Raw genomic sequence first — 20,345 nt, 5'->3', positions numbered from 1 at the left:
GATATCAGTACACTGAGCATTATTTTACTTAGTAAGGTCAATTGCATATAAAGAAGCATTATTTCTATGTCTCACCACTTGTGATACACTTCCGGACTTTAAGTCTTATTCCGGCCCTGCAAATAAGACTCAGCTACAACAATTTGACCCAGTAAGCAGCAGACTGTCAAACATGTCCACCGTACATGTGGACGTCTCAACAACAAGCGGAAAAACTACAACTCCCGACAAGCTTGTGTGTGCGCGACTTCGGTGTGACGTCATCAGTATGAGACAAGGACTGAGTGGCAGCGGGTGATTGCTGAGTTTAACGGTGTTTCTGAGGAAAAAGAGCCGGAGGGAAGAGGAACCATCAGCCATGGCTTCTCCGCTCAAAGTCTGCATAGTGGGCTCCGGAAACTGGTAAGATATCGAGCGATGATGATGAAGATGATGCTGATTATGAGGGGGAGGAAAAGAGGGACAAGTTCTGCTCCTGTAAAGCGTTGTAGTTTGTTGACGAGGATCGTATCCGTGTCCGACGGTCGGCCTGTCCACGGTGGGCTTCCCTGCAGGACTGTGTAAAAATAGAGTAGCTTCACAAAGTCTTAATGATATTTAGGTACTGTATTAAAGTTAAACACACATTCATTGCAGTGCATGCTGTTATTATCTGTGTTTTATGGCAGGAGGCGTCTGTAGTGTTGCATTTTTCTCTTTCCTTTGTCTCTTCTCATTGTCTTCTGTCCTCAAAAAAGTCTACAGGCTACTTTCTACAACATGTTATATCAAGTTACAATACATCAACATTTATTTCAAAATAAAGTCACATTTTGAAATAAAGTCACATTTAAATTTATCTAGGTCATGTTTTTTATTTGGATCATTTTTCTTGTGTGTATGCTTATGACAAAACAAAATGTTTATGTTTGTATGAGATACAGTTTCTTTAAATTATCCACATTTCCCTTAAATTCCCATGGAAAGTTTCCAAATTGGAGAGGTTTGCAACCCAACCCTACCCATACTATTACTGCAATTACTGGATTATTGAAATATTAAAATCTCAAAATGAAAAATAATAACGTTCTTTTCAGATGATGCGTAACAAGTGTTACACTGTTTGTGTTACTGTAATCATCTATCATTTCAAACCAGTCTGGCCATTCTCCTCTGGTATCAACAAGGAACTGCAGGTTTTCTTTGTAAACCTTTGAGATGGGTGTGCTTGAAAATCCCGGTAGATCAGAAGTTTCGGACTCATTCAAAGCCTGATTAAAACACATTAATTCAATACTTAACTGGTGTGTCCACATTCTTTTGTACTTGCATTAAGGAGCAGGTGAATCGCATATTCACCGCCAATAAATTAGCTATGAGTGTTTGTTGTCAAGTGAAGGTGAACTCGGCTCCTGACCTCTGCTCTGGTTGCAGGGGCTCAGCCATCGCCAGAATCATTGGAAGTAATGTCAAGTCGTTGCAGCATTTTGCCGACACGGTGAATATGTGGGTGTTTGAAGAAAGCGTTAACGGCAAGAAGCTCAGTGACGTCATCAATACGGAGCATGAAAACGTCAAATACCTGCCTGGATATAAACTGCCAGAGAATGTGGTAAGAACTGTGAGGATTCCAGCATGTATGAAGCTGCATTTTGATCTCTGCAGTGATTTGAAGCTGCGCCGGGGGATGGATTGATACCCTTCAAAATCACAACCTTAAGTATCTAGAGATATCAAAATCAGTCCAATACACTTTTACTTTTTTAAGAGTGCCGGGGGCCCACTTAGAAATCTGAAAATCCTCTGACATCCACACCCAAACCTTGAATCTTTACTACAACACATGAGAGAAAATTCCCATATATATTACTGTTTTGATGTGTTGATCGGGATAAAAACTGATTAATAATTAGTCCTTTTCACTTTATTTCTGAACTTGCATATCTTTTAACACATGCATGTGTCATTGCATATGTCATTGCAGCTGGGCTCCGTGTAATATTTGAAAGGTTTCACTTCAAAACAAAGTGCGTAACTATCCATCAAAGTAAAATACAATTTACAAATTAAAATGAACAAATTTGGGCAAACACTGAAATATTAGGCCTGTATGTTGACTAGTTGACACTGGATATTTACACACAAAATGTCACAGTATTGCTATATAGTATATGTTATCTGCTATACTAGGTGAGATAAAACATCACATACTTTAAACGCCACAGCTTTGTTTTATTCAATATAACTATTTCTTAAAATCTATTGTACATATTTTACTTTTGATTCCCACACACGCTACTCACTGGGGTAACAATATTCTGCTGTTAAATTTAGGTGCTTCTTATATAAGCACATTTTTCAGAATGTGCTTAGTCAACTATGTATATGATATTAAGGCGTTTTGGATCATCCCTAATTCAGAGAGATATTGTGATGTATCGTTGTTATACATTTGTTTTGTAATATATTGATTATCACAGAATCATTCTATCATTTATCATCATAACTGTTGAGCATTTATTTATGTTGTATCCTGAGACCTCTTGTGATTTCCCTGGTGTGGTTTTTGCTTGTTGTGTAATTTTGCTGTTCTTCCACAGGTGGCTGTTCCAAAGCTGTGTGATGCTGCGGACGGCGCTGACCTGCTTGTGTTTGTGGTCCCTCACCAGTTCATCAGGAAGCTCTGTGATGAGATGGTGGGTTGTGTCTCCACGAATGCTCGAGGAATCACACTCATCAAGGTAATAATCTTCTCTCCCACTCATTCAGCTGTAGTATGTGAACCCCGGCACTGACTCACTCTGGCTGTTTGATAACTGTTCTACTGTGTTGCTGGGGATCAGCTCATTAGACATGGAGTCGCATGCATCTTGAAACTCATTCTATAAAGATCCTTTATCTTTCACGTACCAGTATGAAACCCACCTCAGTGGTAGCTTGGTGACATGTGACCCCGTGTGTCACAAACAACTTAAAAAACAGTTTTCCACTCCTCCTCATTCTCTTCTCTTTCTCTGTATCTCACCAGAGAACACAGACTCCTCTGCTCTCCCCTTCTCCTGTGAGTGGAGACAGACATCAGCTCTTCAGCAGTATGTTCTGGATTGCTGCTTGAATATCTAGAAAAGTCCCAGTAAAAAATGTAATTTTAGATGTATGCTGGGATCAGACTACACAATATTTTTGTCTTTCACTATGGTCATGTCAGATTGTCAATCACAGTGGCACAGATTCTTGCCGTGTCCACCACAGAGCTTAAACAAATATCCTCCTCTCCTCCCAGATCTGTCCATTATTTATCAGCCTTTTCTATTCAAAATTATATGAACACTGGTACACAGCAGAGAAAAAAAACTTGTGAGCTGTCCATACAGCCTGTGTTGCTCCCTGAAGACAGATTCTAGGTCAGTGTTAGTCCCTGTATGGAAGGAAGAGGTAATTACAAACTCACACCTGTTTTACACTAAAATTAACGGGAACAGGATTTATTTAACCCGGATGAACCTGTGATAAAAAGGTGATTAACATTACACAGTTTAACTATTGCACTTGTTTTCATCAGATAGTGATTTTCTGGCTGTGTCAGGAGTGGCACTGGCTCCAAATCTGCTGCAACCTGCCTGTTAGCCACACATTTAATTCCCCTGTGTCCACTCCACTCCACTGTGGTTTGTTTGGACTGTTACCTACCTTTCTACTGCAGCTCAGATGATGGAGATGAAAGCCTGTCTCTTTGTCTGTGTGTCTACACGATAGAGGAAATAAATCCTCAGCTCTGTCCAGGTGAAAAGCTGATTAAAAACTGTGTGTGGGTCATTATGCAGAGAGGAGGATTAATGTCATATCAGGCCTGAGCTGCAGGACTGCGACTGACACAGAGACACAGAGGTTGTTTTTCACTCAGTTTCTCTCAAAATAGAAAGTGAGCAGTTAACTAGGCCACAGCTGTTGCATACTTCTGAGTGCTGAAGGAAGCAAATCCTTTAGAGTAAGAGCACAGTATATGGACAGACTCTCAAAATCAACTTCAAACATGTAACATTTTCTGCATTGAAATATCTAAAAATGACAAGGTTAATGTTATAGAATGAATGGGCACAAAGTCCCATAGAAGCACAAAGCTGTTAAAGCTGCAAGCAGGGGGATTAACTCCATATTAAAGGCCTGTATATGCATGTGAATACGTCATTACAGTCCATGTTGGTGTTTCTCTATATCTGTGTAGCACGGAGCAAAATCACAGAACTAGACACAAGCTTTCTCTTAAAACAGGAACAGACTGGAAGCTGTAACTGTGTAACTGTTTAAGTTTCAATGGTGCTTTTTTATGTTGATTTGAAGTGAGATGGATTTTATTAGGTGAGCCCTTTTTTAAGTGGCTACAATCTGTTTTTCCTGGTGTCCTTGCTGGCAGACATGTTTTTGTGTGTCAGAACCTCTTACAGCCACACGTCCAAAAGCCTGAATGATCACTTAAAATATTCAGCTATGCCTTATTTGTTTTCCTCCACACTCCTCCTCGTCGCTCTGCTCCGATGACTCACCCTCTCCCTGCATTTACGTGTTCCTCACATCTCCGTGTCTGTCAGGGGATCGATGAAGGTCCTGAGGGCCTGAAGCTCATCTCTGACATCATCCGAGAGAAGATGGGGATTGACGTCAGTGTCCTCATGGGAGCAAACATCGCCAACGAAGTGGCCGCTGAGAAGTTTTGTGAAACCACTATAGGTGAGAAGAAGGACATATATGTATGTGTGTATGTGTGTGTGTATATATATATATATATATATATATATACATATACTGTATATATATATATTTATATATATGTGTGTGTGTGTGTGTGTGTGTATATATATGTATACTGTATATAGGTTTGTAGTAGTAATACTTACTATAAACATAGTAATGAATAACTAGTTTGAAAGAATATCTAATCATAATAATAATAACTTTCCTTTATATAGTGCTTTTAAATATTGTGTTACAGATAATAAAATGCAAACACAGGCAAGAACATACAAAAGTGCAGCATTTTTGTTTTATAATATGATATGGATCCCTGAGTTTGTGAATTCTAACCTACATATATATATATATATATATATATATGTATATACATATATGTATATACATATATGTGAATATGTAAATATATGGCTTACATATGTACATATTGTCGATACAGTGGGAATGCAGTCATCCCGTAATATTCATTTATGTAAATACACATGGGAATTAACATTTTCTTTAAAATTTAACCGGATTACTTTGACTAAATTAACATTTTACAACCCATTATGACGATACAACATTAATTAAAGTGATAGTTCTGTTTTTTATGAGGCTCAGCTTGTAATATAAGTGCCTGCTAAAGCCTATGATATCTTTAAGGATGTGTTTGCTGCTTTTTTTGCCATGATACAGCCTTTTACAACAGGAAACAAATGTGTGTCCCTTTTTGTAAACCACTCACTCCCAAAGTCCACAAAGAAAATAGGAGATTTTGACATGAAAGCACATGTAAGGTGTTGTTGAGCCACCGCTGCCTCCGTCAGTGAGGTTAAATAAGTTTTTTTTCTTTACTTCTGTGTTTAAAATCCTTTGTTTAGATTTAGTACAGTGACGCCTCTGATGTTTTTTGTGGACAATGGTGTGACTGTGAACAGTTCACACTTCATAAATCCAGTCAGAAAGGACTGTCTGATGCAGGCAATTTAATTTTACACCAGTGTCTCTCGCTGCTTTTCTCACCACAAGTTGTTAAAGATCCAAGAGCATCAGTGTAGTCGGGTCGTTGACAATGTGTGCTGAAAATAGCTTCTATTTGCGGAGGAGAGAATAAAAATAAAGCAGTTTCCATAGTCTTTGAGTTTTATGAGACTATGCCTTTGGTTGTAAGGACAATAATATTTGTGATAGCTGTTGTTTTTTTTCTCTGACTGTCCTCCATGTATCACCAAAGAACCATGGATCTAAAAGATTAGTCATTTTAATAATAGCAATGCTACTAATTAATATATTAGAATCTTATGCTGTTTAATGTGTGTGTATGTGTGTGTAGGCAGTAAGATCCTGGAGAATGGTCAACTGTTCAAGGAGCTGCTGCAGACTCCTAACTTCAGGATCACAGTGGTGGATGATGCGGATACCGTGGAGCTGTGTGGAGCTCTCAAGGTACACACACACACTGACAGGTTTTGTTTTTTTCCATGTTAATGCTCGGTCAGTTAAAGAGATAGTTAAGGATTTTTGAAGTGTGGCTGCATGAGGTACAGTTAAAGATGACTCCGCTCTGTCGAGGGCAGGTGGGAAAAAGCCCGGTAAAACATGGCTTCCATGAGAGACCAAAAAACCCAATAGAGTTTAGCCCCAATAGAGTTAATGAAATCTACACCAGCTTAAGTCAACACTTTATGACTAATGCAATGTAAAAACAACACAATTAACCAATCACAAAAGCCACAATTTAGTCATTCAACATCCTAAATGTGAATATATTTGGTCTTTGTGTTCTGTTGGGAGCAGAACATTGTCGCTGTGGGCGCGGGCTTCTGCGATGGGCTGCGGTGCGGTGACAACACCAAGGCAGCCGTGATCCGTCTGGGGCTGATGGAGATGATAGCCTTCGCCAAACTCTTCTCCAAAGACGGCTCTGTTTCTACGGCGACTTTCCTGGAGAGCTGCGGCTTGGCCGACCTCATCACCACGTGCTACGGTGGCCGCAATCGACGAGTGGCAGAGGCCTTCGTTACAACAGGAAAGGTAGGTGATGCGTGGTGTTTACACCTCTCTTCTCTCTGCCTCTGTGGTTTTTCTGTCTCAATTCTCCACTCTGAGACTTATGGCTTGATGTATTTGTACGTTGTGCTGTCAGAGCATCGAGGAGCTGGAGAAGGAGATGTTGAATGGTCAGAAGCTCCAGGGTCCGGCCACTTCAGCTGAGGTCTACCACATCCTCAAACAGAAGAACATGGTGGACAAGTATGTACATGTCTGTCTTTATTACCACAGTAATAACTGGCAAGAAATAGACTGACAATGGAAAAGGAGTTGTTTTTTTTTACCATAGCTTAGCATAAAGATCACTAGCAGAAAGACACAGCTAATCTGGCTCCAGAGATAGAAAACACGTGTGATCAGTGGCACAGGTTCTGGGACACAGACGGGCTGATTGACATACAAAGAGACAGACAAATAGAGAGAAGAAAGAGACAAAGAGTCACAGACAGAGAAAATTGCATGTTGACGCAGAAGATTTGATTTGTCTGACTCTACCGTGTCTTTGCTGCCTTTTCCCTCCATGTCTTCTGCCTTGACTCTTGTCTGTCCTCTCCCCAGGTTCCCTCTCTTCACAGCAGTCTATCAGGTCTGTTTTGAGGGCAAGCCGGTCCAAGAGATGATCTCCTGCTTGCAGAGCCACCCAGAGCACATGTGATCCCCGCCCAACAGGGGGCAGCAGAGCACAACACTGTGCGCTCTGTGTCAGTGGATCAACCTTGCTCAGCATTAACACTTCCAGTCAAACTAATATGGACACAGAGAAACCAAAAAAGCAAAACTGCCATATCTATCCATCTATCTATCTATCTATCCATCTATCTATCCATCTATCTATCTATCTATCTATCTATCTACTAACTAACTACTTGAGTCTTATAATTTCATTTGTCTGTATCATTTTGACTATTTCTGGGATCATTGTTTTTTATTTGTATGTTTATGTGTCTCAGTGGTTCCCAAACTTTTTAGCCGCTGACCCCCAAAAACGGCGTGGTGTGAGCCTCGGGTCCCCCATTATCATCATCATTATCATTATTATTATTATTGTTATCCCAAAAGACATTAAACACATCATCCTGTTACCAGTGGTGCTTTCAAATGACAATCCGTCAGTCACCTCCCTACACTGGGGGTCCTGACCTCTAGTTTGGGAACCACTGCAGCTCAAACTCACACTCCGACCACACAGGGTGTTTCAACCGTCCTCTTCCTTTATACTTTTATACAGCTTCTTTTTTTTTTTGCTGTTGAAGGGCATGAAATGCTAATGACACAACCTCTTAAAAGATGACTCTGTTTTTTATTACATGGTATTGTTATAGCTTAGATATTTTAACAGGATTGTACTCGTCGTGTCAAAGGGAAACTTGGCTGTGCACACAGGGAACCAGCCTCAGATACAGAAGCTTGCACTCTTGGCTGAAAAATTGGCTGAAAACATGGAAAAGCAGATGTAAACCTTAACAAATAGCCACCTATTAAGATCTTTTGCGCCTGCTTAAAGGGCCAGTATGTCAGAATTAGTGACATCTAATGGTGAAACTGCAGATTGTAACAAATGATAGACTCATCCACTCACTCTTTCCCAAGCTTTGGAGCCAATTTTTCTTTCACAAAGTAGACTCTTAATGTACATGTACAATGTACAAGTTCGGTACATATGTATGTGTATGTTTTATTTTAAAGCCATTATACATGGATACATTACATAGGTTTGGGTAGAATATTCAGTTTCTAGCCCCAACTTAGGGATGCACGGTATTATTGGCACGACATTGGCTTTAAAATGCATTATAGGATGTCGGCACACACACCTAGATCGACTAATGATTCATACCTCATTGACTTCTGCTGTTGCCCTTTACAACTGTGAATATTTGTTACGATTATTTTTGCTCAGTGAAGAAAATGTATATCTACATGTGCTGCGACAAGAGTAGGCAAAATATTCTGTTCATTTCACTACAGAAGAGACTAAACGGCCTCTGCAGTTGGGTGCAGGGAAAAACGTATATACTGTACATCGTATCGGTTATTGGCGAAATATATCGGGAGTGATATATCTTGCATATTGGCAAAAAATATCCTGCATCCCTACTACAAATGTTACATGAAGTGGTCAGTAAATGTCAGATTCTATAGAGTTGAACATGTGATGTCATTCAACAGTACATTTCAAAAATTCAAAAGTGATCATTCAGTTAAAGAAAATACCATGATATGCTTATGGTAGCAGCGTGACTATGGTAACGTGAAGGATTGTTTTTTTTGTTTCTTTGTTTTTTTAAAAAAAAAGAGGAATCTTTAGAGCTACACATGCCATAATATGCACTCTGCCTTTATGTGTTTGCATGTGCTTCTTTTTATAAGATGGCACCCTTTCCCTCACTGTGTGTTTGAAAATGGACTGTGTATGCACGTTTGTACCGTGACAATTCTGCTTCATCAATTTCACACGTAAGGTATCGACAGGAAGCGGCTGTTTAAATGACTTTCAAAAAACAAAACGGAACAAAACAAAACACACGAACCAGCTTTGTCAGCCCAGCATGATACTGCCTCTGTGTCACACTGACACACTACAGACCAACAGCAGACACAATCATGTGTTGTAACCGTTTGTTTCAACATCTTTGCTCAGCCACTCAGGTAAAACGAAAATATATTTTTCATTAGAATAATAACTGTGTGTTTAAATAAAACTTTCCACTCACAAACTCTGACAAGATTTTATTCTTATTGTTGAACTTTTTGGGGTCTGTATAAACCAGTGTTGCCACCATGTAAAAGGTGTCCACTTTGTCTTTGAGCTCTTCTCTGTAACTGATGCCAAGCAAATCTGTCTTATTTTGTTTGGAGCTCAGATTTGTTTCACTGTGATTTGCAACACCACTATATTAACTATAGTTATTCTTTATTTAGTTACACATTATATAGCGCAATGCATAACAGTATAACAAAACAGGAATAAACTGACAAACCCACAATATACATAGATGACAATGTAAGGGGGCAGTAATAAAACAACGGATGACCCATTTGGTAAAACAAAGGTTATTTACTTGGTTAATCCACTGGGGGCGCTCAATTTACGTAATAACTCAATGGACTAACGAGGTCAAGGAGACAAGGAGACGCGTTTCACTTTACATAAACGTTTGTTTTTTCTGTCGTTTTCACGCTTCGTGGTAGGTGTATTTTGTGTATTTTTTTTATTTCTTCTCACTTTCGTTGCGTCTGACGATTCTCGCACCGACGTTTTTCGCATTTAAACGTGTAATTCGTCGTGGTTTGTGTCGAATGGTGTAGCTACATGGTGTGGCAAAGTTTTCATTTCGCTGACTGACACTTGGGAAAGCAAGAGTTTGCCAGAGTCGGCTACGTTTTGACTTTGCAACACCACCGCGGATGAAAGTGGGCATATTATCGCTTCGTGTTGTGACGCAGTTACATTTGATGTGTGTCAGTGGTCAGAGCCGCCGTAGCCAAAAGAGCGCCAGGTTCCCAGTGGTTCCCAGGGACTGTTTGTCTTGTTAAAATCGCCACTTTTTGTAGGAAGTTCAGAATAGATAAGTGAAGTCAGGTGGAGATTATTTTAAATGTATTAATAGAAAAACTAATGTTGTATTTTAAAGAAGAAAAACTTCTATGTGACGCGTGCGGGTGGGGGGAAGTGGGTGGGGTGAGTCACTGCAGTTCGGTTCATTGTCCAGCAGGTGGTGCCTTGTCTGACCTTTTGTGTGGCAGCTTTTACTTTTTAATTTAAAATATAATTCACCAATATTTCACATAGTATGTCCTGTGTACCTGTGTATAAATTAATAAGCGCAATCACGGGGTGATTTGCAAAGTTGCAATAGCTATCGTTGAGAAGTAAAGTCAATACAAAGTAATTTTACACTTTAAATACCGGTCCTGTATGGAAATTTAAATACACAATAATCTGCATTGTACTGATAGTTCAGAATTTGGTTTTGATTTGTTGATTTGTCGATTAGAATCTTTAAAATCGACGAGTTAAAGCTGGGAAAAACAATGTGTACGTGAACGCACCACTCCGTCAGTAGTAGACGGACACAACGCGATTAAAAACATTGAATTATAGTTCGCTGGTCGTGATCGGTTCATCGAGGTCTAGTGAGTATTTAGCAAACTTGGACGTAAACATTAGTTTTTTAATTTGTAACGTTTAAACGACACATTTTACTTTACATTCCTATTGGTTAGATAGTATCACGTGACCCGGAAAAGTCGAGGAGCCAACGTTGTTTCTTCAAATTAATCTAAAATGTAGCGATCGCAACATTTGCCGAAAGCGTGTTCGATGAATGTGTGTTGTGTTGTTGACGATGAAGTGATTGTCCGTAGACGCGTACTTTGAACGCGCGTATGACCTCTGAGTGAAAAGGACTGTGCCGAGAATGACTCGGCTGCCTCTGCAGAAATGTAGTTATCGCTTCTCGGCCTTTTGGCTAAGATCAAGTGTAGTATCTGTTCTTATCAGTTTAATATCTGATACGTCCCCTACCCGGGGACCATATATTAAATTGATTTTTGGAACAGGGAGATGGAATAGGGGCTTGCTCCGTCCACTCCACGCATCGACCTGGTATTGCAGTATCTCCAGGAACGGTGCACCCCCCTAATGTTGTTAAAAAAATTCAGTACTTAAAGAGTTTGACTGTACTATATTTTAGGTTTGTCTGAAGCTATAGTGTATTCCATCAGTGAACTAGTGTTTAATGACGTGTACTTTGTAATACTTAACGTTTAAATCTCTACATACTTCCGTCAATATATACATGATTCTTTTCCTCTTTGTCTAGTTCAATTCATACAGTACGCACCCAGATGTCGTGTATATGATTTGTGCATTTTTTGTGGTTTAAAATGTAATGCTCCCACCATTGAAGTAGACATTGAAAACAGTTATAGAAGACACGATGTTGTTGAACTCCCACAACAGTAGGTGGCAGTAGTCAGTATCACCCACCGTTAGTGGACACATAAACGGGAAACGAAAGGGAATGTACGTTGTGAAGCTTGTACTTTTCTCACAAATTCAGATGTTTTTTCGTTCTTTTTGTCAGAATTTCTGTCAGCATTTGATTTGAATTTGTGTTTATAAGTTAAATACAGTTTGATTGTCGTTCGCTTTTAAGCGTTAAATAACAACAAATATGTGACTTTAAGTAGGACTTTCGTACGTATTTGCCACAGTGCATCATGGGACATTTTATTGTAACAAAATATATAATGTTCATAATATATTTAATATTTTACAGTTTGTTTGATCAGTATTTAATTTCTTCATAGTCGCTGCTTCTTAAAGTTGTGGTTTCTTTTTTATTAGTGATTGTTTTTTTCATCACCGTCAGTCATCATGGTGTGTGTGTGATACAGTAACGTGTGTGAAACGCTAGGAAATCATACTTACCTGGCAGGGGAGATACCATGATCAAGAAGGTGGTTCACCCAGGGCGAGGCTTAGTCATTGCACTCCGACTTTGCTGACTTCTGCGAATTCCCCAAATGCGGGAATCTCGACTGCATAATTTGTGGTAGTGGGGTACTGCGTTCGCGCTCTCCCCTCATCAAAATGTGTAACGTAATATATAAAATAAATTATTTTTCTGTATAGTTTAATCATTGGGAAATAAACCTTTATCAAAGTGGTGTATGTTGAGAGAAATCGTCAACATGCCCTTTCCAGTCTTCATATTGCCCTCTTTATTGTCAGCAGGAGGAACTACCAAAACATCAAATAATGTCAATGTTTGAATTCATATTCCATATTGGAATTTTCAACTTACTGTTCAAGTTATTTGTGTGATTTGAATCATTTTATGTATGCCAAAAATGTTTTGTGATTAAAAAAGCTCTGTATAAGGAAAAGCTACTTAATTCTTGTCATCCATTAATATGTTATAGTTTTGGTGCTGTTTGGTTATCAATGACATTGTGTTTTGTTTGATTAAAAACATGTTTGTGTGAGATTAGATGTGCATAATAGCCTACATTGCACATGGTATAGCCCGTAAACGTGGACGGCAGTGGTTTATGAACACTAAGTTAATTCTTCATTTTAATCAATGTCACATATAGCTAACTGCATTTCCCCTCTACTCTGTATTGCTTTGTGTGTAAACTGCTGTAAGAAAAGAGTCTGATTTATTAACTTAATCCTATATTAACATTTTTTTTACTGAAGAATCTTTACACTACTTTATAGTCTTTTTACCTTGTTTACTCTTTTTATGTTTCTTGTATGCTGTTTTGTTTCTATTTTCCGCTTTGTATTGATGTTTTTTTTTTTACCTGTCTATGTATTGATTTTTTTGTTTGTGCAGCCTCTTGAATCTGCCTTTTGTGTGTAAAAAATAAACTAAAATAAAACCATTGAAAATAACCTTGTCACTGGTCACACACACACTGTGTCCCAGATTAATTATCTACTTCATAGCATTACATTACATTACATGTCATTTAGCAGACTCTTTTATCCAAAGCGACTTACAATGGAATCAAGTACAATTTGCCAGGGGTGGAATTGAACTTGTGACCATGATGTCTTTGGTACACAAGGTAGGGTCTTAACCACTGAGCCACTCCACCCCATAGCTGAACAAATGTGTATTAATTTGTCAATGAAAACATTTATCAATGAAAAACAACACAAAATATTTTAAATGTTTGGTGCAGGATATGAAAAAGTGCCAGTTTTTGATTTGTATTTCTGGTGAATTTACTTGCAATTTATATGATCAGAAAAAAAAAAAATTATATTTATATTTATATTTGAAAACAATGCAGGTCTGAAGAATATCATCTGTAGATTGAGGCATGAGTTAAAAAAAATTTTAAATGACGAGACAGCAAATTTTAAAAACACATCGTGCTATAAAAATATATTTTGTACTGTCTTTAGAGAAGAACCTCCCCTTTACACATTTTTACGGTGATTTATTAGTGAGATGTTACAATATTAATTCAAACCAATCATATCACTTAATTGTCAATTCTAGCAACATAATCTCTTTGAATCAGTTCATATTTTTTGTCTGATTAAAGACTCTGAATTATATATGAAATTTGATTTTCTTTGCGAAGATAAGCAAATAATAACAATAATAATAAAAATCTAATTTTTGAATTCAAATGGTGGGTTGCCAGTTGGTGACCACTGCTGTAGATGCTCTGTGTGAGTGTATGTGAATAAGGGAATGGCAACAATGTTATGTGAAGTGCAGCATCAGCACATGAATTAAAACAAATAAAATAAAATAATTTGCTTATAGTCACAGAAATTACAATTTCATATAGAATGCAGAGCCTTTTATCAGAAAAAATATATGAACCGATTCAAAGAGACATGTGATTGTTTGAAATATAAAAATAAAACACTGTTGTTGTAATATTCTCTTGCTTAGAAAAAAAACTCCCTGGGTCAAACTTACCTGCTGACCCCTGACCCACAGTACATCAAACCCCAGACCTTTCTGTTAAATGATCCATCCAATAATGAACATAAATATTGTTTAGACATAATCAGTAACACGGATGACTCAGTTTGTTAAAGTCTGTATCAAAGTGAAAAACTTTTATGTCTCAACTTGGAATAAAAATGTTTGGATACAAACATCTGATGAATAAATACTCTTAAAAATGTGTAAACTGGATTAGGATAAAGGATATTTTATAGCACCATATGTTTTTAAAACTTGCCATGTCTCCAATCATTTTTTAAAAAGTGAACTCAAGCCTCAATCTACAGATGCTATGATGTCACAGCGCCACATTGAGGTTGCTTATTGACCTGTAGTGTTTTCAATTAAGTTTGTTTTTTTCTGATCACATACAGTAAATTGCAAGTAGATTTGTCAGAAATGAAAATTAAAAACTGGCACTTTTTGGGTCACTTTTATTTATATATATATATATATATATATATATATATATATATATATATATATATATATACATGTGTGTGTCTACCGGCACCCAAAAAATACTTTTATTATTTTTTTTTTATCATTTTTATATCAGTATGAATGTATGCCACATCAGAATGGGTGGATATTTTGATTTTGTGAGGGCTACCCTGAGGCTCTGCACTTTGTGATTTGCAACACCACCGTATTTCCAATATTTATTTGGTTATGAATTGTATAGAACAAATCATAAGAGTGTGTGTTAATATTTAACTGACAAAACATTATACATAAGTCTTGATCTCAATTCAAGGGAACAGTAATAAAACACCACAAATGTCAAATTCAGTAAAACGAAGGAGATTTACTTAGTTAATCCACTGGGGACGCCCGAGAGCAGATTTGCTTAACAGCGTAAACATGGTCAAGGAGACACCTTTCACTTTGTCAAAAACTTTTTTTTTACTGTCATTTTCATGCTTCCTGGTAGGTGTGTTTTGCATTTCTTGTCTTTTTCGTTGCGTGTGACAATTCTTGCACCGATGTTTTTCGCATTTTCAGCGTATAATTCGTCGTGGTTTGCGTGTGTTCTGTCGAATGGCGACGGGACATAGCGACCGTGGTGGCGATTGTGTCGTATTTTGTACCTGCAGGTGGCGAAGTTTTCTTTTCGTTGAGAAACCAAGATTGTGCCAGGTTCGGCTAAGTTTTGACTCTGCAAGACCACCGCAGGTGAAAGTGAGCATATTATCACGGCGTGTTGTATCTGCATGTTGTGACGCAGTTACATTTCAGTTGCGTGTCAGCAGTCATTAGAGCCGCTGCACTTTGGCGCCAGGTTCTCAGTGGTTTTGTAAGTCACAGTCAGGGACTGTTTGTCTAAAACTTTTTGAAGGAAAGTCAGATTAGAAAAGTCAGACTGGGATTATTTTAAATGTAATACTTTGAATAAATCCTATGTGAGCAAGCGGGTGGGGGGAGTCACTGCAGTTGGGCTCATTGTCCAACAGGTGGTGCCATAGTTTGAGTCTGGCCTTTTGTGTGGCAGCGAATATAATGCACCAAAAAGTGTACAAAATTTCCAAAATATTTTAATTTAAGATGAGATAATAATTTATTCGTTTCACGACGGGGGTGATTTAGCACCTATCATTGAAAAGTAAAGAGTAAAATAAAAACTATCTTTACACTTTAAATAGCAGCGTTTCAATATAGCAAAGAAATGCCAAATAATAAAACTACACATACTGTGTATAAAGTACACAATAATCTGCATTGTACCAACTTTGAAAATCGACGAGTTGAAGCTGGGAAAAACAATGTGTACGTGAACGCACCACTCCGGCAGTTGTAGACGGACACAACGCGACTAAAAACATTGAATTATAGTTCGCTGGTCGTGATCGGTTCATCGAGGTCTAGTGGGTATTTAGCAAACTTGGACGTAAACATTAGTTTTGCTGTAATTTGTAACGTTTAAACGACACATTTTACTTTACATTCCTATTGGTTAGATAGTATCACGTGACCCGGAAAAGTCGAGGAGCCAACGTTGTTTCTTCAAATTAATCTAAAATGTAGCGATCGCAACATTTGCCGAAAGCGTGTTCGATGAATATGTGTTGTGTTGTTGACGATGAAGTGATTGTCTGTAGACGCGTACTTTGAACGCGCGTATGACCTCTGAGTGAAAAGGACTGTGCCGAGAATGACTCGACTGCCTCTGCAGAAATGTAGTTATCGCTTCTCGGCCTTTTGGCTAAGATCAAGTGTAGTATCTGTTCTTATCAGTTTAATATCTGATACGTCCCCTACCCGGGGACCATATATTAAATTGATTTTTGGAACAGGGAGATGGAATAGGGGCTTGCTCCGTCCACTCCACGCATCGACCTGGTATTGCAGTATCTCCAGGAACGGTGCACCCCCCTAATGTTGTTAAAAAAAATCAGTACTTAAAGAGTTTGACTGTACTATATTTTAGGTTTGTCTGAAGCTATAGTGTATTCCATCAGTGAACTAGTGTTTAATGACGTGTACTTTGTAATACTTAACGTTTAAATCTCTACATACTTCCGTCAATATATACATGATTCTTTTCCTCTTTGTCTAGTTCAATTCATACAGTACGCACCCAGATGTCGTGTATATGATTTGTGCATTTTTTGTGGTTTAAAATGTAATGCTCCCACCATTGAAGTAGACATTGAAAACAGTTATAGAAGACACGATGTTGTTGAACTCCCACAACAGTAGGTGGCAGTAGTCAGTATCACCCACCGTTAGTGGACACATAAACGGGAAACGAAAGGGAATGTACGTTGTGAAGCTTGTACTTTTCTCACAAATTCAGATGTTTTTTCGTTCTTTTTGTCAGAATTTCTGTCAGCATTTGATTTGAATTTGTGTTTTATAAGTTAAATACAGTTTGATTGTCGTTCGCTTTTAAGCGTTAAATAACAGCAAATAGGTGACTTTAAGTAGGACTTTCATACGTATTTGCCACAGTGCATCATGGGACATTTTATTGTAACAAAATATATAATGTTCATAATATATTTAATATTTTACAGTTTGTTTGATCAGTATTTAATTTCTTCATAGTCGCTGCTTCTTAAAGTTGTGGTTTCTTTTTTATTAGTGATTGTTTTTTTCATCACCGTCAGTCATCATGGTGTGTGTGTGATACAGTAACGTGTGTGAAACGCTAGGAAATCATACTTACCTGGCAGGGGAGATACCATGATCAAGAAGGTGGTTCACCCAGGGCGAGGCTTAGTCATTGCACTCCGACTTTGCTGACTTCTGCGAATTCCCCAAATGCGGGAATCTCGACTGCATAATTTGTGGTAGTGGGGGACTGCGTTCGCGCTCTCCCCTCATCAATGTGTTAAACATTATCTTCAATTGAAACAGTCAGATTTCTCCACTGTGTGGTTAGTTATACAGTATAAAATGTGACATGCATACGATATTAGTTGAATAAAGAGTTAAATCATATCCTACATGTGTTAAAAGTAATTTCTCGGAGCAACACATTTTCATGGCTTTTTGTTGATCATGGTTTTTGATATTGTGTGCTTGAATGAGAATAAAACTTGTATTGTACAAATTGTTCAATAAGCAACTCTCATTTTAATTCCACATGTAATCTGAGTATCTTAATCTTCCACCGCTTTATCCTCCACATGAGGGTGGAGACTCGTCCACGGAAGTCAGGAAGCTATGTACAGGGACGAAGTGCAACACCTGGAGGACTGGTGCAGGGTAAACAATCTGCTGCTCAACGTGGACAAAACGAAGGAGATGATCATCGACTTCCGGAAGTCACAAACAGAGCACGCCCCCCTCAGCATCAGCGGCCGTACAGTGGAGAGAGTGGAGAACATCAAGTTCCTAGGTGTGCAGATCTCGCAGGACCTAAGCTGGAATAAGAACACCTCTTATATCACAAAACGGGCCCAGCAGAGACTATACTTCCTGAGGAAGCTGAAACAAACCTCTCTCCCACCCAGCATCCTCACGACCTTCTACAGAGGTGTAGTTGAGAGCATCCTGACATACTGCATCTCCACATGGTACTCCAGCTGCAGTATGTCAGACAAAAAAGCCCTGCAGAGGATCATCAGGGGGGCGGAGAGGGTCATCGGAGTTTCCCTCCCCTCTATCGAAGAACTATTCCAGTCCCGCTGCAAGAAGAGGGCACTGACCATCGTCAATGACCTCTTACACCCTCTCAACAAACTCTTTGAACTGCTGCCATCAGGCAAACGCTTCCGGAGCATAAAAGGCAGAACCAACAGACTGATCAACAACTTTATTCCACAAGCTGTCAGAATGCTGAACTGCTGATATGAATCTGGACGACAATCATTATTGCACCTTAATCTGCTCTGCTCTATTTCTCTCCAGCCTTGTTTTCTTATTTTTACATAGCATTTCACTTGGCACTTTAACTGTACTGTGATGTTTACATTGATCTCTACACTGACAATTGCTGCTTAACGTCTTAGGGAAGTGTGAATGTGCGTGAGCCGGGGTGTAAATGTGTATTTAAATATTTAAATCTTTGGATCCCTGGGAAACGCTCTCTCTTTTTGTTGCACTACTTGTTGTATGTACAGCTTAATGACAATAAAAGTGATTTGATTTGATTTGAGGGTTGCTGGTGCCAATCCTAGCTGACATAGGGCAAAAGGTGAGGGGCTACACCCTGGTGAATGATGTGGACAGGTGAATAGGCACTCATTAAGGTCCCTGAGTGAGTAAGAAAGTTAAAGCATTTGTGACCTTTGACCCACGTTGACTAATACATTATTTGTGTACATATTTTATTTTGTCAGTGCATTAATTTATAAAGGTTTGCCTTTAATTAAAAACAATTCATGTGAGATTTGTGTTCCCTTGTCCTTTTTGCATGACACAAGAAAGAACCCCAACCTTGTTAAAAAAGGTTATTAAGTAACATTTACTCTACAGTACATTTAAGCTTTTTTTTTTTTTTTAAATTTGAGTTTATTTGCAGACCAGTACTTGTACTTGAGTAGAATATTTCAGTACTCTTTCCACCTCTGAGTAGTGGTATTATTGTTACTATTTTTATTTTATTTTTCTTACATTGAACTGAGTAACGCACTTCTGTGACTGGCCGCATCTCTGAACCAGCTGGGGGCGGTAGAGAGCCGCAGGTTAAGAAAAAGAGGAAACCCTGAAGAGAGAAGAAGAGGCGGACGTGAACAGCAGCACTGGTGGTGAGGGCACAGCTACACTACACAACAACACAACTGCACACGCAGTCATTGATGAGTAAGTACAGTAAAGTGTGGCGATGTGACGGCGACAGCAGCTGTTTACAGCCTTAGCCTCACAGCTACATTATTAGCTTCACCGTTAGCCACAGCAGTGGAAGTGGAGCCGTGTCGCTGAAACTTGGCAGCACAGACGTACACTGACCTCTACAGGAAGGTTACGTGTCAGTGAACATTTCACTGTGAATGTTGTCGAACAAACTACAGTATATTGTTGCTATAGCTACAAGAGCTTCGCGCTGCCATTGCGGACTGAAACCTGTCGCTAGCTAATGTAACTGCTAACGAACTTGCTTATTTCATGAATATTACGCGTTTTTTTTTCTTTAAAGGTACACGGTCACCATGGTAACAGCTGTACAGTCCGGGTCACAGACTTGGGTATAAACACAGGAGGGCTGCAACGATTAATCGAATATTACTCGATTACTAAATTAATCATCAACTATTTTGAAATAATAATAAAAAAAAACTTTTCAACTTCTTAAATGTGAATATTTTCTAGTTTCTTTGCTCCACAACAAAGGAATAATTTACATTGAATATTTTCGGTTTGTGGACAAAACACGACATTTGAGAACATCTATATTTTTCAAAATTTTTCTTAATTTTATGGCCCAAACAAGTACTGATTATTGGAGAAAATAATTATAAGAGTCAATCAATTATTAAAGTAATCGTTAAGCCTTAAAACATTTGTGTGCATTATAGTTGAGAGCTGCAAAGATTATTCGACTATTAATTGATTACTAAATGAATCGTCAATTGATTTTATAATTGATTAATCCGTTTGAATGTTTTTAATCATTAAAACAAGCTTTTTGATTAGGACTCACTTGAGTTA

General features: G+C 38.4%; 2 protein-coding genes and 4 non-coding genes across 6 annotated transcripts; all 6 read left to right on the top strand.

Moving 5' to 3' along the window:
* The first annotated feature begins 232 nt into the window (after positions 1-232).
* Positions 233-7,752, top strand: gpd1l (glycerol-3-phosphate dehydrogenase 1 like). The gene is made up of 8 exons (XM_044033348.1): positions 233-402; positions 1,414-1,591; positions 2,580-2,720; positions 4,569-4,707; positions 6,044-6,156; positions 6,508-6,744; positions 6,857-6,963; positions 7,321-7,752. The coding sequence occupies exons 1-8, from the start codon at positions 359-361 to the stop codon at positions 7,415-7,417; spliced, it is 1,056 nt and encodes a 351-aa protein (XP_043889283.1). The 5' UTR covers positions 233-358; the 3' UTR covers positions 7,418-7,752.
* A 3,462-nt stretch (positions 7,753-11,214) lies between these two features.
* On the top strand, positions 11,215-11,405 carry LOC122775323. Its single transcript, XR_006361097.1, has one exon. It is a non-coding gene; the product is annotated as a U2 spliceosomal RNA (small nuclear RNA).
* Positions 11,406-12,191: 786 nt separating this feature from the next.
* On the top strand, positions 12,192-12,355 carry LOC122775321. Its single transcript, XR_006361095.1, has one exon. It is a non-coding gene; the product is annotated as a U1 spliceosomal RNA (small nuclear RNA).
* Positions 12,356-15,086: 2,731 nt separating this feature from the next.
* LOC122774180 lies at positions 15,087-18,727 on the top strand. The gene is made up of 2 exons (XM_044033241.1): positions 15,087-15,179; positions 17,887-18,727. The coding sequence occupies exons 1-2, from the start codon at positions 15,170-15,172 to the stop codon at positions 18,543-18,545; spliced, it is 669 nt and encodes a 222-aa protein (XP_043889176.1). The 5' UTR covers positions 15,087-15,169; the 3' UTR covers positions 18,546-18,727.
* On the top strand, positions 16,433-16,623 carry LOC122775322. The gene has a single exon (XR_006361096.1). It is a non-coding gene; the product is annotated as a U2 spliceosomal RNA (small nuclear RNA).
* Positions 17,411-17,574, top strand: LOC122775309. The gene has a single exon (XR_006361084.1). It is a non-coding gene; the product is annotated as a U1 spliceosomal RNA (small nuclear RNA).
* Positions 18,728-20,345: the final 1,618 nt, after the last annotated feature.

Source organism: Solea senegalensis, linkage group LG9 (assembly GCF_019176455.1).
Source record: "Solea senegalensis isolate Sse05_10M linkage group LG9, IFAPA_SoseM_1, whole genome shotgun sequence".
NCBI lineage: Eukaryota > Metazoa > Chordata > Actinopteri > Pleuronectiformes > Soleidae > Solea > Solea senegalensis.
This window is presented reverse-complemented; position numbering and strand designations above follow the sequence as displayed.